The following is a 25697-nucleotide window of genomic DNA, read 5'->3' as shown; positions in this document are numbered from 1 at the left end:
GATAATCAGTGTAAGCTGTGTTATGCCTTTGTATTTGGTACACTTGTGTCTATACTGGTGACTTTTAGAAAATAATTTTGATACCAGGCTCCTAAGACAATGACTACTGTGTTATTAGTGTTACCAGAAATTCTCAGAGAAGTTCTGGTAAGCCTCTGAAGTTCGCATTTGTAAATCCATTTATTTACATGTAAAGTCTAGTTTTTGCCTTGGAAGATTTAAAAACTTTAAAAGAAAACAGACAATTTGGTACTTCAGAACGTGAATGGCCTTAATTCCTGCTACAACTTAAGAACAAGCCTTAAATTGTGAAGAAATTATTCTACAATTGTCTTTCAGGTGGTAACTGCTCAAATGTAAGAAATACCATCGTTAAAGAATTTGCAGTCATATGTCATTGGCATATTCTGTAATATTTGGCTTTTTCTGTACTAATGCAAAGAGCCCCTTTGGCCAAAGCATATTATTGACTGTTGACTATACTGACTTACTGAAAATAAGAAACTCAATTTCACACCCAGAATCTATATCTGTCTATATGTATCTACCTATACCTCTGGAAAGGCTAGATGGTTGCTTTCAGGCACAGTTTTCTTTGGGGATTGATAATACTTAGGGGGAAGTGGCAAATTCCAATTTCATGGGTGGGGAAGGCCAAGCTTTGTGTTTCTGTTCTTCGGCATCCTGCAACTGAGGCCCTTCAGGGTGAGCCATCAAGTACTTGCATAGCTGTAACTGGCGATAGTCAGAACAAGCTGTAATCTTGTGCTGAAGTGCCTTCATGGTGCCATTTCATCTGCCATAACTCAAAACAGTCTTGAGTTTTCCCTATTGTTTTTCCCATCCCTCCCTAAAACTTCCTCTTCTAATTGGCGAGTTCTTATCACCAAGCACAGCTCAGACCCATTCAGGCACCATATTTGTTATGCCTGTTTTGCTAATACTAATTTTTGTCTGTGATTCATTCCTGCAGTTTTGGTGCAGAAGCAAACTTGGAACAGGAACTTTTGTTGTTTCTTGCCATCTATTCTGTTTACAGCTGCCTAACCTTGACAAAATAATTAACGTCAAGTCCAGATTGTCACTGTTCCAAGGCTCATGTTTATTTCTGTTTAGATGAAAGGATATACTGGCTGATGTGAACTTCTATTATGCATTATTATCAGTACCATCCCTCATACAAGCGCAGACAATGTGCATTTCATTACTTTGCATTTCAGCTTTACAGCCTTCCTTAGAAACTGATGCCTAAAGTTTAATAAGGTAGACTTTGTCAAGAAAGATGGGTTTTGGAGGAGGATTTGGAGGGGTAAATTCAGAAAGATAGTACTTTCAGTACTATCAGAAAGATAGCAGCTTTGCATCTGTGGACTGAGCAATCACAAGCACTTTCCGTCATGTTATTGTCAGTTATCAGTTTCTTCCAAACCAAGGTAATGCAGTACAGTCACCCAAACACGTATTTGCCCTTGCAAGTAAAAATTCCTATGCCCATATACAGACTCAGAAATTCAGATGAAATGTAGACTAATTGCAGTCCAACATCCAGGCATTTTATTCATCCTGAGTTTTGGACTAAAGATGTCCTCCTGGCATTGTCCCAATACAGCACAAATCGACCACTGGAAGCTCACAAATCTGCCAGTTGCTATTATACTCCTTACATAAGTAATATTCTTGCAGTTTGTGCTGTAACTGGGTAAGTAGAACTACCAGAAAATGTAATGAGGTCTCAAGGATGACTGTTGATTGTCTGCATTTATACTTCTCAATGGGTGAGTATCTTCTTGAACCTTTGCCCTGCAGAAAACACACCCGCTTGCATGAAACTTTCCTATGTTTCACACCCGCTGACAGAGATGTGATTTTTGTTTGTCACAGACACGGAGACCTGTGATTATGGCTGGCACAAGTTCCAAGGACAGTGTTACAAATACTTTGCCCACCGGCGTACATGGGACACGGCTGAAAGGGAATGCCGTCTCCAGGGAGCACACTTGACAAGCATCTTGTCTCATGAGGAGCAGATCTTTGTGAACCGTATGTACTGTTTAGGATTAAACAAGAGTGGGCACTGAGGGCTCAGAGCTAGTGAAATCTTCCTGATCACTTGGCTTTTAAATGTCCATGTTAAAATATACTTTTAGATTGTTTAAAAGGCACAGTTTGTGTTCTTCATGTTTATTTTTGCAGTAAGTGCAAGTTTCCTATCACTGTTAAGTTATTATCTATTGCATAGAAAATACTTTGGTTTTGAGGAACAGAACAGGAACTATTGTTTTGTCATTGGAAATTGATGAAACATTTTTTTCTGGAGACTTTAGATTTTTTTGTGCACCTGACATCAATGGCCATGCCAACATACATTGTATTAACTAGGCATAAAGAAATAGTTCCTGTATGTTGTGTTGCACAATCTAGACAACACTGGTCTAGGCCTAACCAAAACTTGAAAAATGTAGATTAAGATACGTGCTTTTATTATTTTAATCTTTTTTACTTTTTTTTTTTTTTCTCCTGATCATATACACTCAGGTAGGAAACTAATCTGTTTTCTCTGGGAGACGCCATCAGCAGGGAAGGATTAACTAAAACTGTTAGATGAGGATCACATTTTTATAGACATCCCACATTAAAATTGAAAAGCCGGAAAAGCAGCCTGTAAATAGTTGTTTGCATAGTGAATAGAAGAATCTTAGGAACAGGATGTCTGATTCATTCTGTGCAAATTCTTTTTATTTTCTTTGGTGGAATCTTTTCCATTTATGGGAAGGTTAATAAAAATATCCTTTTGGTTCCTTAGGTATTGGGCATGACTACCAGTGGATTGGACTCAACGACAAGATGTTTGAGCGTGATTTCCGCTGGACTGATGGTAGCCCGCTGGTAAGATGCCTTTGAAACTAAATCACTCATTCATTTCGTTTTTTGTGGTGACTTATCAAATTCCCACCAGCAATGAGGGAAGCTGCATGAAAAATGCAGTCACTAAATATGCACCCAAGCAAACAGTCAGCAAACTCTTGTTTCAGGATAGCTACTATTTTGTGGTATAGTTCTAAAATCTTATTCTTAGTTCTTATTATTGTATATATGGGAGCTATCAAAGCTTCCAAACAGAAAAACTCAAAAAGTCTGAGACTGTAAACTAAGTGTCTCTGCTGGAGCTAGTTTGTGCTCTTCTGTCTTATACAAGGACACGCGTGGCAATTCTCCTTTCCCTTCTGTATATGGAGAAGAATGCATTACGAGGATATGGCATTCAAGATCCTGCCTTCACTGGGTCTGTGGGAGTGCACAAAGGAGCCTCTCAAGTATTGTTGGAGATTGTTCTAGTCTGTATGGCAACTCTACAGCTACGATGGAGAAGCAGCTGTCCTTACGTGGTTCAGGAGGCCTGTAATCAATAATCTGTCCATAAAACTTTAAGATGCTGTTGATACCTCTTATTACCTTAAAACAAGAAGGAAAATCAGCAGAAGGAGACGAAGAACACTCTCTACCCACCTTTAACTAACCTAAATCAAAGAGCTGATGGATACAGGAAATGCCTGAGTTCTTTCCAACTCAAAACAGTCTCTTTTGTAGAAGAGGCAGGTGATTTATTGCTGCTTAGCACACATTGAAGAACATTACATAAAAAACCCCAAACCTAGTTATGCGTATTATTTTCCTTTCCAGTTGTGAATTCTTCTTAAAGCAGAAAGCATCTGGACACACATATGCACATGCTCCCACATGCATGCAATAATCATTGCTGCATAACATGTGGCTACAACGTACGTAGAAAGATACCTGGGGCAAAGCAGGCTTCATTTATTACCATTTTGTGTAAATAACCAGAGGTTTAAAGTCCTCTAAAATGACTTGTAAATAAGCCATTTCTTCGGGAAACTACCATGTGTGGCAGGCAACAGCACTGGGGAGAAGATAATGATGATGAAACCTTTTGTAACCTCACCAATTGCTCAGTGCATCTGTGGTGGTACCAATGTACCCGTCTGTGCTTGAAGACACAAAGTCTTGCAGGATCTAAGCAGAAGAGTTTAGTTTCATCATTTTCTCTTGTCTAGCCTCATGTACTTTTGGGTGCACAAGATGGGCCATGGCCTTGAACTCAAATCATTCTGGATGAGTTCATTCTCTGTCTCCTGATGTGGCTTCTTACACCTCACTGACAGTAACAGGCACCCTCTGAAGGTGGTTCAGGTTTGGTTGGATTTCAGGGGTGGTGTGGGCTTTCTGCAGTGGTTGGTCAAGGAGCCTACACTTCAGTAAGGGATCTAAAGTTAGGTAAGATAAATTTGGGCATTAACGTAGTGCCTGAAAAGGCAGTCCATCTTCCACTGGGAAGATACATGCTCATATATTCCAAAGACAAATTGGTATGTCACTGAATGATGAATTAAAGGAAATTAAAATTAGGGCTGAGATTCTATTTTTTAATTCAGGCTACTGGGCAAAAGTGGTATTATGTTTTTACTTTAATTTTCATTTTTAAGAAATTAAGATATTGTAGGAACAGAATAAGGCCATCTGTCCAACAGATTTCTCTTTTGATTGATCTTCTTTCCACTTTATTTTTCTTTTCTTTTTAACAACTTCCCTCTGTCTCTTCCTTCGGAAACAATTTAGGTGTCTCTTGAAATCATTTATGTTCATTGCTTCAATAGCTTTCCCTCACAACTTATTCCATATGGTTTCTGGATACCATGGTTCTAAGCAGTTTCCTCATTTGCTCCTTTTCCCTAGTTCTTAACTTATTTTTCATACTTTCTGACCACTCTTCTGGTTACAGTGATTTATTACTTCTCTAGTAATTAATAGGAACGATAACATAACTAAATATATGCGTCAGATGTATTTCCCTGATGATATCTTAAAATTCCAATGAATTAGAATACTGTGTAGGTCAAAAATTGCATCATTTATGTATTTGCAGGTGAACAGTAGTCAAGATAGCGTTAAATGCATTAATATAATTTTTGATCATAAAAATCAGCATTATTACATCAACACTCAGGTTGTAACTTGGATTTCTGAGATTAGAGGTAGCTCTTGCATATAGCCAAAGCATGTATAGCCTTCTTGTGTTTTACATATTAGGGTGCAACTCTAATTCAGCTGTTTCTAACTTTGTTGGCCAGTTCCATGCTTTCTCCAAGATAATATTATTTATCTACAATTCTATTCAACACTTTTGGCATAGAGGAAGATTTGTCAAGTCTGCTGAGGATTTCCCTGATACAAGAGTTTTCTTGGAGATATTATCAGAAAAGTCACTCCAGCTTTTAGACTGTGCATCTACAAGTGATGTACATCTTTATCTTGATACTTTTTTGAATTTTCTGCCAATGGCAGCTTGGTTTAATCTGAAAATCACGCTTATATGATTTTTATTAGGTTTTAGATTAAAAAAAAAGTTCTGATGCTTGGTAGGCTTAAAAGAAATAGGAAATCCACAACAACACCAACAGCAAGACATGTTGTGGATGGAATTGTTTGCCCAGTGCTGCAGTTGAACCACTACTGCCCAGGTGAAATAGCTGTGATACATTTTAGTGATTTCTCTTTCACATGAGTTTTCATTCTGAACCAATAAAAAAGCCTAGAGCTGAGAATCATTGAAGTACAGGCTGTACCATTGGAGAGTAGGGAATAAGTTTTGGATTACTTTGGTACTCATTTTCCATGGACATAAGGAAACCCACAACTAAAATATTCAGTATGCTGAAAGGAACTCTTTTGACAGGTGTTGGCATGTATTTTATTAGCAATTTCTGGAAAAAGGATCGAATACCTTTTTTTTTTCTTTGCATCTAAAAGGTATTTCAACCAATGAGTTCAATGGAAGGAAATTGTCAAGTTGTGTTTTTACAGATTTTAAACAGAAGCTAAGTGCCAGCCACCATTAAATATGATAGTTGGACAAAGCATGTACATGAGTTTCTTAGTGATAATGAACAAACGTACTTCCAAGTGTTTCTAACTACATTGTTTCTAACTATATGGAGGCATCTAAGTATGCATGACCACCTTAGCGATTTTTTGTGGACTTCATAGTCATATGCAGCACTGGCATATAAATTTTGTGCCATCTCACTTCTGTTGGCTCCAAAAATGCAGGTGGGGGCTTTTTTTGAGTGCACTTCGTGCCCGTTCATGTGAGATGAGGGTGATAAACTGACCTTTGTCATTGGCCTAGTAATGTGAGAAAACTTAAATTCTCAGATGAGGTTGTGGAAATTTCCCTTACCTCCTGAATCAGTGGATGATAGTTTTGTCAAGCAAATAAGCAAGGGCCATTCAGTTTTCTGTGCAATGTCCAGATGAGATCAGTTCATGCCCCTTCAGTGGGATGGGGGGTTTGTTTGGTTTTTAAGGTGTGTGGGACAACGTGAGCATATAGAATTAAGGTTCTTGCTGGGAAACCTACACTGAACCTAGAGTACCCTTGACAGGCTCACAGCCCGACTGAAAACAGGGACAATTATTTAGGTACCTAGTAGTCACCTAGTAACTATAATCAGCCACTTCCGATATCTTTCCATTCTTTTCTTAACCCCTATAGAAAAAAACTGGCTGTTCACAATTCATCAAAACCAGCAGCAGTCGAAAAAGCCCTTCTGTTCCTGTGCATGTTTTTCATGTATCGACTGGAATACATATTTAACTTCCAAAAATAACACCATGAATAAATGAAGAGTGATCTTGTAGATACATGCTCTGATTCTCAGAGTTCCTCAAGGAAAATTTTGGTGTCTGGAATAATGAAGCAAGTACAATCAGATTCAGTAAGAAAGCAAGGAATAGTATTTAAAACTTTTTGATCCACATGACATTTGTCCATATCTGTATTGAGTCTACCTGTTTTCCATAACAAGAACTTTTAGGGCAAGGGAAATTACCATATCAAAATAGAAATGGGCACTCTCCAAAATCATAGGCTCTGTTCGTGCAAAAAGAACTTGAGGAGGCTTTTTGATCTACCTCACTGAAGTGTTTGATGTATAGTTATCTGTGTGCTTTTAGGGCATTTTGGCAGGTTTATTTCTTAATTGTAAAGTGGTTTTTAATTTAAAGCTGCTTAGCAGTTTCCTGCCTTTCAGGCAAAAATGGCATAACCTTATGCAATGGATTGCGTTGTGTAAATAAAGTCTCACCATCTTCTGGTAAGAGATACCTTCTCAGCATGCTGTACCCACTCCATCTCAAACACAGACTGAGCTTGAAAAGTGCAAAATAACATGAACAAAGTAGTTGAATTGTAACTTTCATACCCTAAAGTTTAATTGTCAGTCCAGGTGCTACTTTTCCATAAAGAAATTATTTTCCAGGTAACTGATATTTCATTACACTGGATTTTATTGGCCAGGACAATTTGCTTATATTTGTGGTTTTTTGCAATTTCTTTAAAAAACAAATTGGGAGCTTCTTGGCTAAGGTCAGAGCACGTCTTCAAAGGAGCTCCTTGGCTAAGCTGAGGCTACGTTGTCCAATATGCAGAAAAAAATAAGCTATAATTTTACTAAACTGTGGAATCCATTGCTGGCCACCCATATGAATGTAATTTGTTCTGATTTGCTGTACTGTATCCGTATGGCAGGAAGCAATCTTTTCTCATCTACAATGTGTTCCTGCTCTCTCTTTTTTCCTTTTTTTTTTTTTTTTTTTTCTGTTTTTGAAAGAAATAATTTGTCAGTGTTTACGGTGGTTGGGAGAGGTGGATTCGTGTTCTGGAGCTGATGGACTACGTGAATACACTTTGGCAGCTACAGCCGTTCCCTTTTTATACCAAGGGAAAAAGAGTTGATTGCAGCTGCGTTAGTGCAACATAAAAAGTGAATGCTCTTTCAGGAAACCTAGATCCTCACTTGTGGTGCAAGTTCAGTAAAAGCTGGAGATTAGGGACCACTGCCACAAGCATTGGCTTGGAATACCAGCAACATCTGAGATCGCATGGACCAGCAGGAAGGGAATATGTAAACTCCAAACTTTGGCGTATCTGCCTAGTCCCGAACTTCGGATAATTTGTCTCAAAGGCAAAGGTAGTGAAAGCAGGTCCTGAAGTGTGTTCAGAGAACTCACAGCACCCCAACATTTTTAGAGCTTCATTAGTCATTACGTCCTGAAAATCAAGCCAATTTCTGCTCAAGACATTTCAGGTATGATTACATTGACAGATGCAAGAGGCAGAAGAAAATAATACAGTATTTTAAAGAGCATGTTTCTTCTATTGCAGTGCAGTTATAGGGCTGTTCTGTTGGCATTTGGTACGGGAAAGCATTAATTTTCCTCTGATTTACATTCTACACAGGAATTAAAGTGGTTATGTATAACACTTTTTTACATTGAAAAAATTATGGAACCAAAATTTTTCTTGCAACTTTTCTGTAGACTTTTCTCACAGCATTTCTGTGATAGTGAACAACTCCTTAAGGATGAATCGTGGACAATCTTCATCCCACAATTATCATAAAAAGCTCTAAGCAATAAAAACAACTACATTTCAGAAAATCATAGTGATACAGGAGAAGAATGCGAGGCCTAAATACTCACACAACTATGTGAAAAGAGGAATTTGTCCTTGCCTACTTAGATCTTTGTATAATTTAAATTTGATGTAATACAAACTACAAAATAACAAAACTTACATTATCAGTGGAGACACTTAATAATTGGCTTCATCAAAGGAAGACTGAACACAATGTGACATTTGAAAATATCTTAGGGAAATTGAATTTAAATAATGCACTTAGTTCTGTGAATAGTAACTTTTACAGCTGTAAAGCACACCCATCCAAACAGAAAAAATCTGGTGTTGCTTTTGGCAGCTTCTCCATTGTATTTGGATTGCTGGCGTTTCACTGTTAAGGACCCTTGTGAGCAGGCACAGCCTAAAGGAGTCCTTTGGAGCTATTCATGTTATGGATTAAGCACATATAGCTACTTGGGGTTGTGCCTTGGGCCTCCGTCTCACAAGGGGAGTTATTCATATCCTTTGGAAAATGCTGTTGATAATTAGTGCTTTGTAGGGCGGTGAGCTCACTCCCATTACATAAGATTAGTGCTGTAATAAGGAGCTGGCTAGTGTCTGTGGCCAGATTGTCTGTCACTTGGAGAATGCTGCCAGCTAGGAAAGTAATGGGGCATATTGCCACTTTTAAAACTGTCCAGAGACTCTATGTTAGTTTTTCTTCCCTTCGGCATAGGAGCGTTTTGCAATGCTGGACATCAGGTTGTCAGTGTTAGGTAGCTGCATTTAAAAAAAAAAACAAAACAAAACAAAACAACAAAACCACACAAAACAAACCAGAAGTTTAATTCTGGCAAAAACAAAGCCCTCTCTTTTCCTTTCTTTATTGGTCAGTGAGTCAGAATGCTTTAACTTGAGCAAATCTGTAACTGCACCCCCCTCGGAAAGAGTAACTTTATTGAACACAAAAACCCTCAAAAGGCATGGAGCATTGTAGGGAAGGAGCTGGCCTCTGAGGGTTAAATAAAGCAAACAAACTAAAAAGTACTGTAGTCAGCTGCAAACAAAAAGCTCATTGTGCCCATGTCCCGCAAGATCCTCGGAGAAAGAGATTTTAAATCTACCAAATGTTTTGGTTTTGTACTGCAGTCAGTCATTACAGCCTCTTTTTAAGATGCTCATTTGACCTGCCTTTAAATGGGGGAGAACTATATAACGTTATTAATGACAGGTATATTTTTAGTTCAGTGTGTCGTAGGCAGTAAGGAGGGCCTCTTGGACAAAGTGGGTTTTTGTCTCATTTTTACCAGGGGGGTCAGCAGTTACCTCAGGACCTCGTTACGGTTGGCTCTGGGCTAAAACTCTTGGACAGCTTCAAACCTGCAGGAATTGTTGACATAAATGACAAAGTGCAGGTTTTTCCTTTTTTTTTTTCAGTGGCTCTCCTGGTAGCTGTGCACAAAAATAAGTCAAACTCCATGCAATTTGCATCATGTTGGTAATACATAATTATGTTAGTGTGACTTCCAAAGAACATGTACTATACTAACCAACATTTAACACCCTACCATAGCTTTCTTCCACAGTAAAACACCTGCCCATTAGCAAGAGAATTTCTCCAGCTCTTTACCACTGTTTTTTCAGTCTGTGTACTAGAGTGACTACTGAAAGCCCAGCACGCATGGTGTACTCACAAAATTGAGCTATACAGTGTGTGAACCATGATGAAAGTTATTGCTCTAAGAAGAGCTGGTACAGAGCAGATAAAAGGCAATTGAGTTTTGTCCACTGGCTTCAGTTAGCTTTTAAAGAGTTAATAAAAGAGATATATTTTCTGAATAATTATTATTTTGGAACTACTCAAAGTTAGTATCTGGACTCAGTAGTGAGTAGACATTGCCATCTAGTGGGAGTTTCTTGCCATACTGAGTGGTTTCTGTTCATGGAAAAGTTGCCATACTATGCTTTTGTCTTTTAAAAATGTCACAGAGATAGTCTGCTCCACCCCACGATCAGCTCTCCCCAAAAGATAGGATTGATAGTGCTTTTAGGTTTCAACTTCATCAGCTAGCCTTTTTTACTCGTTTCATTTGTATTCCTTAGATTTCTTTCCCAATATTTTTTTTTCCTTAGATCTTATTCAATTGCTTATTCAATCTGCAATCAGTACGTGTGGATATTCATGGATATACATGAGTGTATGTTATTCAGAGTCCTTTTTTTGCAAGCTGTTGCATAGGAAATCAAAGAGTTTTTCAATACATCCCAATGGTGTTACCAAAAAACCCTTTCAAGTGAAATCTTTTCCAAAGGTCCTTAGCAAAGCTCCTTCTGGGAGTTTGTCTTGCTCACAGTGTGACTCTGTAATGGGGAGTACTGGGTGCCTGCCTGATCCAAATCCTGCCGGTTTCTCTAATCCCACACAAATAAAGCCCAGACTAAGGTCTTGAGGGAAGCCATTCAATTATGACCTAAAAAATATCAGGATCACGACATGTGATTTTTGTGTGTACTTGTAAATATAGCAGTTGTCTTCAAATTGACTAGCATTTCTCCCAGCAAAGATTTACCAACACTTTTGTCTTGGTTTCTCCTTCAGAAAATTATTTTAGAATGTGTATAAGTTGTGCATGAGATCTACGCTATGGAGTTTAGGGCACCACCTATGCCTGTAAAGAAAGGCATATGCTTAAAGCATTCACTGAATAGAGTTTTTAATCACATAAATGCTTTTGGTGAGTTCTGTCAGACTGCCTCCATTCATAAAATTTCACAGAAAAACCCTTTGCAGGACTGGGGTGAAATTAAGTGAAACAGAGCCTACGCTTGCTATAAGGTAGTTTCTTCTCTTCCCCAATGTATAAATGCATTTAAATACAAGGTGAACTTAGTGGAAGTATTTCAGACATTGCCAAATCTTCACAGCAATCTGATTTTTTTTTCTACTGAAAGAAAATGCAATCCCTTTCAAACTTCCCAAGAGTGTCTCATGTGACGGTCGGCGCTGTGTAAGAGCATGAGCCACAAGCGAGGGTTTTCTGAACTGATCCATATACTCATTGTAACCTCGTGCTGATCTTGTTGCAGTTCAGCCAGCCAACCTATAAAACTGGGTGATTGCCAGAACTTACCGAAAGGGAGATGTAATTTTTAGTTAAGCTATCCAATTATAAGAGAACCACCACAGTGAGGGACTTGTTCAAGGGGGTTCCTGATAAAGATTCCTAAGAATTTGTCTGCTATTGTGAAAAAAGTGTATTCCTGTTCTTAGCAGAGTTACGGCAGAAACAAAGGACAATAGCCAGTAAGCTTTGCAGTGGTGGTTTCAGTTTGTTTAGTGATAAATACCAGGCAGGAAATGTTGCTTCACTTTCCGATGAAATGGCGTAGAGAGTATCCAGTCAGCCAGTCCCTACATCTCTCCTTGTTTTTTTGATTTGCCTTGTTAGCCTTGCATTAAGAAGCAATCAGATAGGGAAGCAGCCAGAATGAAAGAAAATAAAAATCACATTGGAAATTACAAGACAGATTTGTACTTTAAGCTTATTTAAACCTGCTGAAAACACGCTTCCTTTTCCCAGAAGAAAAAGCATTAACCCTGTAAATCTAAATAGATGTATTTCAAGTAAACTGTTTCCTAGCTTTAGTTATGTACAGAAGATTATTGGCATTCACACAATAGGGAGGTCAAGCAGTAAAGTTTTGTTTGCATCAGTAGTTTGTTTTATTGTGCTTCCTTGAACACAGTGCGTGTTGACTATTTTGGAAAGCAAAATCCAAGCGATTGATCTCAGCCACTTGGTGTGCATTTTGGAGATAAAGGAACGGCTGAAATTTGCAAGTGAGTGTCAGAAAGCTGAGATACTGCTTACTCGTAGATTCACCTTGGCAGTGCAAACATCTGAAAGAGCTGAGTGGATTACTCATTAATAAGGAAATGAGTCCCTCAAATAAGGCTGGTTATCTAAAAATTTAAATAACAGATCTCCCACAAGGTAGGATCTTGTTTGTGATGGGAAGGTTATGCTCATTGAGCTTAACTAGCAGCCATCTGAATGAGAAAAAGTAGTGACTAGCTAATAAAGTTAGCTGCTTTACAGCTCTTTCTGTAATCCTGGCTGTTTTAGATTTAATTTATGTGAAAAGTCAGCCTGTCACCCAACTGGCAGATTATGGCAGTGAGTTAATTCAATGCCATATAAGGAAATTCTCCCCCAAAATGTGGAACTTAATAAAATGTCTTCATGGGCTTTTGTCACCATCATATCCAAGCTCCTCCTGTGAAGCAAGAGAATACATTGTCACTGCTGCACCGACTGGGAATCGGACGGCCAAGTGCATTGTCTAGTGCCACGTAGGAAGCCTGAAGAACTGAACCCTGTCTCAGCTTGCAGCTCTAACCCAGGGACCATCCACCCTCTTTCTGCGGGAAAGTTTTCAGTGCTCTTTAGCGGAGAAAGCTAGAACAAGTAAATGCAATGTGTCAGCGCAGGCTTTGGTTTCAACAAAAAAAATAAACCTGTACAAGAAAGATTTATTAATTATTATGGTATAATTAGAGGCATAAAGAACATAACAGGAGCTCCGGTTTTCAGCCTGAAATGATGGCAAGACAGACCAGTGGTGTGTCTCCCAAAGGACCAAATGAATGTACAGGCACCAAAATCCTGTCCCCAAGGCTAGGTCCTGCAGTTACCTGATTACAGAGAAACCTCAGTTTTTTGATAAAAAAAATCCCCGAGTGCTTTGCCATCGCGGGCTTTGAGAGCTTTGCAGAGTGGCCGGTGCAGTGGTGCCTGCCTGAGCCTGAGGTGTGTGCTTCCAGCCTTCGCTCCCCTGCATTGCTTTGAACTTCCCTCTCCACAGCCACATCAGCAAAGCACGCTTCACAGATGGAGGAGAAAAGTGTAGTGGGCCAAACCTCCTTTGAAGTACATTTTGAGTCATGTAGATAATTAAGATTATATGTCCTAAAATGTACGGTCTGGAAGCGCTTTGCAATCCAGCGCAAAACTTCACAGGTGTTATGGCAATGTTGCTTAAAAAACAGGCTAGTAATAGTTTTTAGGGCCCTCTGTCCCATCACCCAAGGTGAGTATTTTTGCTGAGGACTAAAAGGGTCATAGCAGCTTTTCTTCCATGTATTAACCTAGCATTTGAATCTATTTAAGAAGCTGTGGCTGCCCCATCCCTGGAGGTGTTGAAGGCCAGGTTGGACGGGGCTTTGAGCAACCTGGTCTGGTGGGAGGTGTCCCTGCCCAGGGCAGGGGGTTGGAACTAGATGATCTTTAAGGTCCCTTCCAACCCAAACCATTCTATGATTCTATGATTCTGTGATTCTGTGTTTCTATTTAGGTTTTCAGAAACATAAGTCTTATCTTATGAATGATACAGCTGAAAGTGTTGCTAAAGGTGTCGATCGAAGCTTGGTTGCTGGCAAAAGGATGTCTTGAGCTTTATCAATTCAAACACAGTGCTCCTTATAGTGCGGTTTCATTGGTCTGCTGAGACAATAACAGTTTACATGAAGGTATAACCTAGCAGCAGGGTGGGTGGAATGATGCCAGCAGTTTTTGGCTCATCTGTGAATATGGCTGATCTTTTTTGGACGTGATCTTAAAAAACAAACAAACATCAAAGGTACACGTTGCCAAGGAATGAAGTTTTTTGGGGTTTTTTTATTATTTTTGTACAATATAGTTTTCTAAAAGACAGTATTGCATTGAAATACAAGGATCTTAAGTGACATAGTCACTTCAAAAAGGGCATGTTGTTCAGGATATTTTGAGCAGTGTTTCCAACAGGATAATTATGACCTGAGTATCTTAGATGCTTACTGCACTTACTGCAAGGGTAAGGGAGTCATTATACTTAGCAGACTTGGTATGAGAGATTGTAAGGGATATCTTTGAAAACAAACAGTGCAAATCAGTATGTGACTGATGGGATTTGGTTCTTTCCCATTAATTTTTTGCGGATGTAGGTTTACTGGAGATAGTGCAGTCTGCCCTGATTTACACTAGTGTAAGTGAAAACCAGAATCATGCTCATGGTCATGCAAAAATGTAATCCGTAAGAGGAAAGCAAAATATTAGTTTATTTGTCTAGCAACTTACTCCACTCAAACTGTGAGAATCTTTTTGTATCATTATCCCATTATCAGTGGCTAAATAAGGAATTGAAAAACTACAGAAGGGCTGGGTGGAGACCTAAGAAAGCAATTCAGCGGTCTGGAACTTCCTCTGCTAAGCAATTCTGGCAATAAACCCAAGCAAGGTCAGAGTTATTCAGCCAAAATAAATCCGTGCAATGACGATATCAGATGTGAGGTAACAGCAAGTCACGCTGGAGGATATCAGACATTCTTGAATAAACCACAGGACCTAGATATAATCCTTTGCCATTTCACTGCAGCCCTGCCAGCAAAGCAAACAGAAATTTTGGAGTCATTATGGCAAGGCAAGTAAGAGCATATGGAGTCTATGCGCTTAGGGTGGGAGCTTGGCAAGCTGATGAGCACCTTCAGCTCACACGCCCCCAATAGCCATTAAATATCCTTCATTCCCACACTCTGATCCCTATGGAAGCAAACAGCTCTCTAGTATCATTTCCACAAGAAACAGCTGCAAGGCTTGTTGAAATCTTTCCTTTGCTGCCAGGATGTTACTGATCAAACTTTTCTTCCACTAACCTGGCTGTTTCCTTTAATTTTTCTATGTGTCCGTATGTCTGGGAATATTCTTGAAAGTGATTGGGTTGCCTCAGCTGAAGAAGTTGCTACCCATCGTCTGAGGAGTGTAACCAACCATGCATGCACTCATGGCTCTACGTTAGCAATTCTTACTTTTCAGTGGGGTTGGGTAGTAAGACGTTCAGAGGTGAAAGTGGGAGGTGATCGCTTCTTTCTGGTTACCACACCTCTGCGATGCTCAGACAGACTTCCCTGCAGCACGAGTGAAACCTACACCGATTTTCCTTCAACGCCGGATACTTTGTGGTGCTCCTGGAGGTGCATCACAGCCCCCACATAAAGGAGGTGCAGCAGGTATCTGGGGCAGCACCACCAGTTTGTCCATGCACTCAGCTATTGATGGTCTGGCGGCCGGTAGCTTTCTGTGGTGGGGTAGCATTATCTTTTCTGATCAGGTTCCTGCGTCCTTAACCAGGTCTGCTGTTAAAAGGTGCTAGAATGCCTCAGAGGCCACTCCAAAACACCCTTTTGGAAAAGGGGTCTCGGAGCACTCTTAAGTTACGTTAATACTCACCATGCATGAGCATATTCCTTCCTCCCCGTTTTCCTTCTCGCTGTCTCAGGAGACACACACAGAGCTTGCTTTTCTTTTTTTGCAGTAGGTGTTGCAGGAAGCCCCCCACACCGCAGATCCCGTTTGACTCCTATGTATGGTATTTGGCTACTGTGCTTGCAAAACTCATACTCTGATTTATAAGCTAACGTGAAATGCCAAATTCTGGACTTGAGTAAATGAGTTAGTGCATATTGTAGTTTAGGACTATTAAACACTGAAATGTAGAGATGGAATTAAGTTAGTTTCACAGAAAAAGGGGGGTGTTTTATTAGAAGTAATAAATTCAGTGCAGAACAAATTTACTTAGACCAGGATTGCTAAATTGCTTGGATAATTAAAACCTGTGATGGGTAAGATGACATGTGGTAGGAAAAGGTTAAGTACTTAACTCATTTTTTTCATAGTTTGATTCATTGTAAGGTAAATACTACTTGTGTGGGGTACATTAACTTTATTTCTAAAATGTGTTCGCCCAAGCAGTGAATAGTGGTTATTTCATAAAGTTAAGAAAATAGAAAACTAAACTTTCATGACATTTATATGGGCCAGCTCTAGACAGAAAGATGTAAGTACTGAGGAAAATATAAGCACTGTAGAAACTGTGTCATTTTGACCATACAAGGGGCTAGCTGCCTGGTTAATGTCTGGCGTTTATGTGAATTCCAGTTCTTTCAGATAGCTATTTTTATCCTTCATTAAATTCTTCTTGGAGTGACACAACAGAAATCCCAAAGAAAATCGCTAGGAATAGTTTCCCAAATCTTCTCTCGCTTTTCTTTACATAACGTTATGCAAATCTCAAATTACTGTGCTTCATTCGGGATCACGATGAAACAAGAAGTGGGATAAAGCTTATCCCCCTCTGCTGATGGCAAGGACAGCAGGCTATATGTCCCCTACCGAGGACTACTGCACAGATTTTCAATCAGTGTGACACTCCCTTTGTTTCTGTTTTTCCTGCTTATTGATTGAAAAAACAGACTCAATCCTCCCTAATTTTCATCCAAAAATGACATCGTGCAATGACGAGCTTAGCCGTGTTTGACAGAGCGCATTCTGCAGTGGAATAAATGCAGTTTTAGCCCATGCACGGAGCTGTGCACAGCCTGCCAGCAGGCAGCGTCTGCAGCTGTTGGTGGGGACGTATCTTTGGGTAGATGCAGAGCTGAAAGCTGCAGGACTGCGTAGCTAAATGAGTGCAGACCCGCGTGTAGCCAGCTTGGATCCCAAAGAAAGGAGCCTGCCCAAATTGGTACACCAGATGTGTCCCAGGTGTAGGGCTAAGAAACTATCTTTTTTTATGCTACAGATATTTTTCAGCCATTTGAAGGTTCTTTTTTTCTTCTTGGCACATACCAACCATCAGATTTCTATTTCTAAAACTAGAGTGCCAATTTATGGTTTTATTCATATATATTCATAGATGTCTGGAGTTATTTTTTCTACAGAGGGCAGAATTTGTGTCCTCATTTCTAAAGCTGAAAGGCTGCTGTATATGCCCAGTCTGCCGCGTAGGCCTTTTTAAGGGCAATATCAACCTGCAATGATCTGGGGACACATTCTGACACCTTTACTTATTTTACACCTAGTTCAACACGTCATCCCATTGAATGACTTCATAAAATGAGGTCAGAGAATAAATAATTTGAGTCTGAGACGCTAGCCTGTAATTTGCCATTTAGTAGACGTGGACTAAGAGGGGTTATGGGCTATTTACTGCATTTCCTGGCATTCCGCTTCATGTCTGTCTATGTAGGAAAGAGTGTGTTTCAACACACTTAGGATCAGATTTTACTTGTGCTAAATTCTGTCACTTTGTTTTGTTCACCTGACATCAGTTTACAGTAAGTGAGAAGTTAGATCATTATATTTTTTCCCATTGAGATAATCTGTTAATAGAGTGGGAGGACATTATAAATCTAGCTTTGTTTAGTTTGTACTTAACAGCCTGAATCAAACAATTGAGATTGCCCTTCACCAAAGGTAATATTGTGTGTTCCGCTGTAAAATGGAATGTAAATATACTCCAGCACTGGGAATAATGGTTTTTACTTCTCTTTTCTGCAGCAATATGAGAACTGGCGACCAAACCAGCCAGACAGCTTCTTTTCTGCTGGAGAAGACTGTGTTGTTATAATATGGCATGAAAATGGGCAGTGGAATGATGTGCCATGCAATTATCACCTTACCTATACCTGCAAGAAAGGAACAGGTACGAACTTTCCACTAACAATAGCCTAATTCTCTAAATTTCAGTGTTACAAAGTTAAAATGACAAATTCTAGCTGATTTCTGTTGACCAGTAGAGTGAGCCCTTAACTGAGTTAGCCTCACAAATTCATCTGTATCCACAAATTACCTCTCTGCCTAATCTGTTCTTGAGTCAGGCACAAAAGCGTACACAGTTGAAACTCTTGGTTAAAACCAGGCAAACTTATTCTTAGGTACAGATCTTAGCAAAAGAGGCATTCATGTACCTGGCAGGCCTGCTTTACTTGCATACCATGAAAATATTACCAACTCTTCCTTCCTGGGATGGCATTACTGTGAAGTATGTGGGCAGCAGAATTTTGGTAGGCAGTCGGAGCAGGCGGCTGACCACTGGTATGTAGTTAGCTTTTCAGCTGGAGTTGAGCATACTTCTCACCCATCAAGTAATGCTGACCTTTGCCTTCCTATTTTCCAAAACCATCCAGTTTAATGGCACCCCTGGCATCTGAAAAGCACAGATGGTTTATACAATGTTAGATCTGATATTTACAGGAAACCCGACGGTTACCAGGAGCTCTACAGCAATACTTCAGGAATTGCCTCTGCCTCTTCAGACTGGGAAAGTAAAGGAACAGACAAAATCTTGTGTGCGCTCCATTGTTCCCAATTACCATTTACAACTTTTTTTTTAACGTGTTCTCTGGGCCTTGACAGATCCATCAGTTTTAAGTGCTTTTAATAGTCTACTGTTGAAGAAGACATGAGAAGTATTGAAAATGACACTTTTTTCTTAAATGCCTGTAATAACTTCGCTGGTTTTCAGGTTTTGCAACTTTCCAGTGAAAATCACGTCTTTGTGTGAGTACGCCAACTTTTTTGGCTCAAATTTACATGAGAAATTTAAACCAAAAAGGCAATACTAATGATACTATCAGCTGTTTTCCAACTTTCATCATCACTGTATTTGGTCTACAAGTCTGGAGTACTACAGAAATGACTGATCTCCCTGTCCTTATTTGGATGTGTCTCCTGGGAGTCTAACTGAGGTCCCTTGACACCTTCCCGTAGCCAGGGTTTAGAGGTCAGTACCATATTCAGAAGTGCGTTTACAAACTGATGTTTTGGGTTATGTTGTCTCTTCCTTCCAGTTGCTTGCGGTCAGCCTCCTGTTGTGGAAAACGCAAAGACCTTTGGGAAGATGAAACCACGTTATGAGATCAACTCCCTTATTAGATATCACTGCAAAGATGGTTTCATCCAGCGCCACATTCCAACCATCCGGTGTCAAGGGAATGGAAGATGGGACATGCCTAAAATTACTTGCATGAATCGTGAGTTCTTTGAGAGCAAACCAGTGCTGGAACAGAAACAATAGACTAATTTAAGATTAGAAACGAACATATATTTTAAAAGAAGTGCAAAAATCTGGTGTGACAGATTATGACAGTAATACTGCTCACTCTATCTGTAGCAAAAAACATCAGGCCTTCAAAACTAATGAGAATGTTCCTCTTCTGTTTTTACAGAAGCCACTAAGATTGTTTTAAAGTAAACACCACCACTCTTACAAAACCCCTGCAATCAACAGGTTCCTAGTAAGATTAACAATTATTTCTGCAACTGTGGTCTAACTGTGTGTAAGAGATGCTTCTCCTACCTGTAACATGGTCATAGTACCAGCTAATCATTTGTTAACTCTCTAATTGATCAAGAATAAATGGAACTTTAAGGCGAAGTATAGACAGCCCATTCATAGTTAAATAATTTTAAATTAATTTCCCTTTTTTCCTCCTTCTCATTGCAGCGTCCACATACCAAAGGACTTACTCTAAGAAATACTACTATAAACATTCTTCATCAGGAAAGGGAACATCATTAAATTCATCAAAACACTATCATCGCTGGATCAGGACGTGGCAGGACTCAAGGCGCTGAGAGCTAAATGGTGAATGGGGATTTCCACCATTTCAGCCAAAGTCATAACTTTCTGTGCCTTTTCTATCACTTATAGGAGTATTATGAAATTGTTTGAAACTATGGACTGCGGTATTCACAATGCATTTTGCAAAAATATGGTGTTTATCAGAAAATTAAAAAAAAAAAGGAGAAGTGCTTATGGGGATAAAAGGAAACCATTTCCAGCCTACAAAGATTATTAGTTTTCTATATGCCATCAGTGTGGACCATTTTATGATATATACCAGCCTTCTGCAATATTTAAACAGCTCAATTTTAGCACCAATGAAAATGTAAATAAGATGATTTTAATGTTGTTTAATTGTGTGTTGTTTTTAAAATCCTGTATATAAAATGAAAAGTCACACTAATTTCAGGCATATTTATGGTTAGAACGGCCTCAGAGGTCTTCAGTCATTTATGACGTTGTTTTTATGTTGTTTACCTAGGCTGGAAATGGTTGAAATAACTTCACTGACTGAAATTTGCTATTACCAGGTGAAGATAAACACACAAGTTACATGGCTTTTTTTTTTTTTTAATGGGAGCTGTGCCAATTCCCATCCAAGGTACAGCTTGTGTCCATGCGATGCAAAGTTTAGACAGAGCACATAAAAGTGGCACAAAGCATGAACTAGGGACTGCAGTGTGGAACTTTTTTTCTGCTCTCCATTCCAGCTTCACCATTCACGGGAAAGGACTGCGTGGAGGACTTGCGTATGACAAGGAGGGCCTGTAAAAATCCAAGTGCTAATACATTAACTTTATCAACCAGGGCCACTTTTTTGAAATGAAAAAAAAAAAAAGAAAAAGAAATAAAATTACTTTCACGACATTAACCACAAGGTCTATATTACAGGTCTCTGCATTCTGAAATGGAGATAGACCTGGTGTTTGGGGGATTTTTTTTTTTTTTGTAAAAAACAAACAAAAATCAAAAAAGTAAATAATTTTGTATATATAACCATTTTTTAATCTTTTTATAAAGTAATGAATGTTTGTGTATGAATGCTGCAGCTGTGAAGCGTACATAAATAAATGAAGTAAGCCATACTGATTTAATTTATTGGATGTTATTTTACCCATGCAAAGAAGATTAAAAGAGCTCGCCAGTGCAGTATTAGCCCCTGAGCTCCAGTTTTGGAACCATCATTCAGTTCAACTGCTATTTCCCTGGAGAACAAAATTCCTGCTAAACAGGATCATTTGTTTGCGGTTAGATGGGTGAGAACTGTGTGACTTACAGAAGAATCAGAATCTTGGCTTTCTAGAAAGAAGTGTATGCACAAAGAGATTATAGGTTGTAGTTGGTGCAGTGTGTACGTAGCAGTTTTCTATTATGATTTCTTACCCTGGTCAGCTCGATGACTGACCTGGATGTGTACAGTAAGTGTAGAAGGTAACGTTTGAAACGACCTCTCCACAGAAAGGACTGTTATTTCTGCAAAGTGCCTTGCACATCTTTGGGCACAGGACAAAAGAAAAAAAAAAAAAGTGAAAAAAAAAAGAAAAAAAAGTGAAAATATAGAACAGTAAGTTCCCTATGATATACCTTTTAAAACAACATGACAGATACAAACACAGATGGGAGGTTTACGCCTTTGTGTTAGTGTGGGGATATGATGCAAAAAGTTGAAAGGGAAAGGAAAAGAATTGAAACCCAGCCAACATGTCAGAGTTTGTACTAGGCAGAGCTGCCCATGGAGTGACCTTGCTGTAGCTCGTTGGGAACAGTAATTACAGTTCCAGACAACATCTCTTAAGAAATTGCAGTTGCTGCTCCATCGAGCGTACCCAATCTTTGTGCGTTCATCACGGCAGTGCGTCACTGTGTTGGCCGGTTCATTCCCCACCCCTCGCCCCCAAACAATGCACATAATACTTTTCTCTATTTATATTATTATCTTGTATAGTGTATAATGTGAATGTCTGTTTTTTTGTGAATGAAAGTCTAAAATCTTTGTAACTTTTATATCTGCTTCTGTTTCACCAAAGAAACAAGGTTTTTGCTATACTGTGACTTGTCTTGTTATTGCATGTCTTCCTGTTTAAATCTATGCAATGTGATTTTTTTCATATGAATACAATTAGACTGTCAGGTACTTCACAATTATCATGGGCTTAGTCAATTGCCCACTGGAGTCAAAGAGAGTCAGCTGGCTGAACTTTAGTAGGTGCTGGATTTGACTTTATATGAGCAGCTCTAGGGGATATTTTAAGATATTGTATGTTTTGAAGTCGATTATTGCTTGTATAAGTCGAGGCTCTGTTCATAAATATACAGTATTCTACACATCACTTCCTTGTACCAGAAACATACAGACCAGAAAATATATTTTAACACTTTGCAAACTTTCTCACCATATGTATAAAAAACCCTGCATAGATTTGTTGTTTTCTTGTCTACTTGTTGGATTTAAACAATGTTGTAAGGCATTCAGATAACATTGTGATTGTAGTTTTAAATAGGTTAGATACAGTGCTTATATTGATTTTTTCACCTCCTTCTATTACGCATAATAAAATAGGACTGACAACATTCCTTATTAAAAAAAAAAAAAAAAAACTTAAAAAAAACCTGTTACCCATGCTTGTTTATTTAGACAGAGAATAGAACTTTGTTTAGCTCTGGAGACTTTTTCTAATACTGGTCTAAACCTCAAATATTCGAATACCAACCCCCTGCAAAATGGACCCACTCGTATCACAAAGTTAGGTCTGCTGTGAAGCCAGGGAATTACCATGGCGAGTGTTGTGATTCCTTTCCATGGAGCATCTCTGAACTCCAGTACGCGGAAGCGTGTTTTGGAGTAGAGGGATAGAAGACAAAAATAGAGATTTAAATGCAGATTTTCTGAGTTGAGTGTTTCTTAGCTCTGCTTTCTTGCCTTTCAAGTTAAACCAGAATTGTTTTCTACTTATTTTTCAAGGTCACCCTGCATCTACTGCAGAGATACAAACAGCTGCTTTAAAGGGTATTTTACACGTACAGGCAAGACAAATATCAGGGTAGTGTTCCTACAGTAATCTTCCCCTGTTGTGTAAGCACTAAACCTTTTGTTTCTACTCACACCCTGTCTGCTGTTTAAAAGGATACAGAAACAGGCTGGGAGGAGGAACGGTTAGGAGGGGATGGGGCATTGACGATGAGAGTCATTAGCTTAGAGGGGTTCAGATGTGCACCGCACATCTTGGGTTGCCAGCAGCACGTGGAGTATCTGGTTCAGCCAAGGCTCAGGCTGCAGGTTGGTGCACAGCGCTCAAAAGGCCACGTGAGAGCAACTGCACTTTGTGTGCCCACGAAAATCTCTGCAGAGCAGCTATTATTATTCTGAACACCTTGCTGTCCCTTCAGGTATTGCCAGTATTTGACTTCCCGGCATGAGCCTGTAGAGGTTAACACCACCCAGGACAGAAATAAGCCAGCTTGTTTCTCAGTAGTGCTTCTCAAATAGCAAGAGAAGGTGCTGGTTAGTGGAAACATTTCTATATTCCATCTGCGCCCCAAGAGAGGCACAACTTCTGGAAGCCAGGGAGGAAGAGACAGATCCCTGATGGCAGATCTCCTTGTGAGACATTGGTTTCTATGGGATCTCTCGCCTGGGACATTGCTGCAAGTAGTGAGAGACTGGGGATGGACATACCGTGTAGGAGAAAACACAAGAAATTCAAGAGGCAGATCAGCAAGATACAAACCGTCTGGCAGGGGGCTGCCAGCGGAAAGGAGAACCTGCAAAGCGGGCTTTGAAGTCAAAAGTTTCTTTGCCAGGGCAGTGGCTGGAGAAACATTGTCTGAGGCTCAGCCTATGGGTATGGTTAGGGTCCATGTCTGTAATGCCTTTTTAAGTGAAAGGTCTTGATTTCTGTAGGCAGCATCTTTGCACTGAGCACGCACAGAAGTCAGCGCACACGAGCAGAGACATCCCCTTGGCAATAGGAGGCTGAAACTGCAACTGCCGGTGCAAGCTTGAGCTGTAAAAAGCTCAGCGGCCAGGGGAGACGGAGAAGGAAGTGAAGAGGAGGAGGAGGAGCACCTACCAATTTAAATGCTATTGTGTAACCTCTGAAAACTTGGATCCTGCTAAGAGCCCAACTTGTGGATATAATTAAATCCTCAGTGAAGCTCTGTACCTCTAGTACTTTTGGCTTTTGTTTTTGTTTTTTCTTTTTTTGCACATTGTAGGTGCTTACTTTTTGCATTTGGAAGAGCTATGGTTTTGACTGCTAAGAAGTTCTGCTGCTGTTCTGCCTCTAAAATGCCTCCAGTTCCTCCTCAGCCTGAGCAGGGCTGATGACGGAGCGGCGGCTGCAAAGATGCCTCCTAGGGCTTCCAGGCAGATCTGGGAACTTCAATGGTATTTCTAGGTAGAGGGTTATGAATCGCTCCTGGTGTGAACTAGAGCTATTTCTTAGTCCCAATGGCAGGGAGAAAGAGTGGTCACGTTCTTGGCTCAATTAGCAAGGCTTGCAACATGCTATCTTGTCCCCCAGAAGCAGAAGATGACTCAAGCTGTCTGTAGGCTTCAGCTTTCAAGGTAGAAAACTGCTGCTTCACCAGGAAATAGTTGAGATTTTGCATACCAAAAATGACTGGAAAAATCTCTGGTTTCGGAGCCGCTGTGTTAATGCACAAAGGCAAAGTAGACATTATGGGTTGTAAGCAGTGACGCACACAGGCCTTGACAAGCACGCTCTTTTACCTAACAAACAATGAAAGGGATACAAATGGTGTTTGGATGAAACATGGACAAAAGCTTGCAGGCCACACAAAGTTGTTAGCACTATCAGGCCAAGAAGTATAGTCATCGTAAGGACAGAAATATCACCCGGGAAAAGGTGTATCCTCTGGACATTCCAGCAGTAGATGTGGAAGGAAACTTAAGAGCCTGCAAAGTGCAATTGGATTGAAAATTTTGGTTTTCACGGCAAATAAATACTTTCAAGTGGGGAAGCCATCAGCTGTTACTGCAATAGAGGCTAAGTTACTGTGTAAATGCAGATAAAAAAGAGAAATGGGACATTCCGGCATATTAGAGAGGAATTTAGTGGGAGGGTGGGAATGGGTTCATGGAACTACCAAAAATGCCTCCAGCTTTCCAGCTGCCAATAGCCAGGAGAAATGAACAGAAGCTGGAAACAGTCCAGCAGCCTGCTTCTGGGATGGTCGGAAGCTTGGAGAAGCCAAAAGGAAGGCAAACACTGGTGGTGGTCCTGCACAGAAGCCACACTCTTAAGGAGCAGCTGCATGGCTTCTGGTTTTAAGCTGTAGAAGTGGCATCATGTAGTGGTGCGAAATCCTGTGACAGTAAAAGCCCATATTACTTTAAGACAGGAGGTAATCAATTTAGGAAAGGGAATAAATGGTGTGTTTTTCTTCAGTATCAGGAGAATGGCAGGAATTTTAGTCCTGTGTTTCTTAACCTACCATGCTTGGGGCAATAAGTACACATAACGTTCCTGTGTGGTGGGAAACAAGAAATGCAGAGGCTTGGCAGAAGTCACACACCAAGGTCTGCGGCAGACCCAGGTGGTGAATCCATGTTTACTACGGGCTTGTTTACTACAGGTTTAGAAAAAAAAAAGCGACTTTTCTAAGTCACTTCTATGTAAGTTTTGATTCCAAAGGCAGTATGGTCCCAGGCCGCTCTCTTCTGGGTTAAAACAAATCTTGGGCTTACCCATGTACCACATCTTTGTCAATATATATTTTAAATACGCTTAGAAAAGGTGGGGAAAAAGCAGCAGAT

General features: G+C 39.8%; 1 protein-coding gene across 3 annotated transcripts in view; it reads left to right on the top strand.

The window, feature by feature from the left end:
- VCAN (versican) overlaps nucleotides 1-22480 on the top strand; it is a 116523-nt gene extending 94043 nt beyond the window's left edge. For 2 of the 3 annotated variants that reach the window (XM_063320160.1, XM_063320157.1), the window contains exons 11-15: nucleotides 1882-2040; nucleotides 2804-2886; nucleotides 17851-17995; nucleotides 19143-19325; nucleotides 19799-22480. In XM_063320160.1, coding sequence (XP_063176230.1) covers nucleotides 1882-2040; nucleotides 2804-2886; nucleotides 17851-17995; nucleotides 19143-19325; nucleotides 19799-19929 — 701 coding nt within the window. In that variant the 3' untranslated portion in view covers nucleotides 19930-22480. The remainder of the gene's footprint in view (nucleotides 1-1881; nucleotides 2041-2803; nucleotides 2887-17850; nucleotides 17996-19142; nucleotides 19326-19798) is intronic. The other variant, XM_063320159.1, reaches the window with a different exon arrangement.
- Nucleotides 22481-25697: the final 3217 nt, after the last annotated feature.

The sequence above is a fragment of the Chroicocephalus ridibundus genome, chromosome Z (genome assembly GCF_963924245.1).
Source record: "Chroicocephalus ridibundus chromosome Z, bChrRid1.1, whole genome shotgun sequence".
Classification (NCBI taxonomy): Eukaryota; Metazoa; Chordata; class Aves; order Charadriiformes; family Laridae; genus Chroicocephalus; species Chroicocephalus ridibundus.
This window is presented reverse-complemented; position numbering and strand designations above follow the sequence as displayed.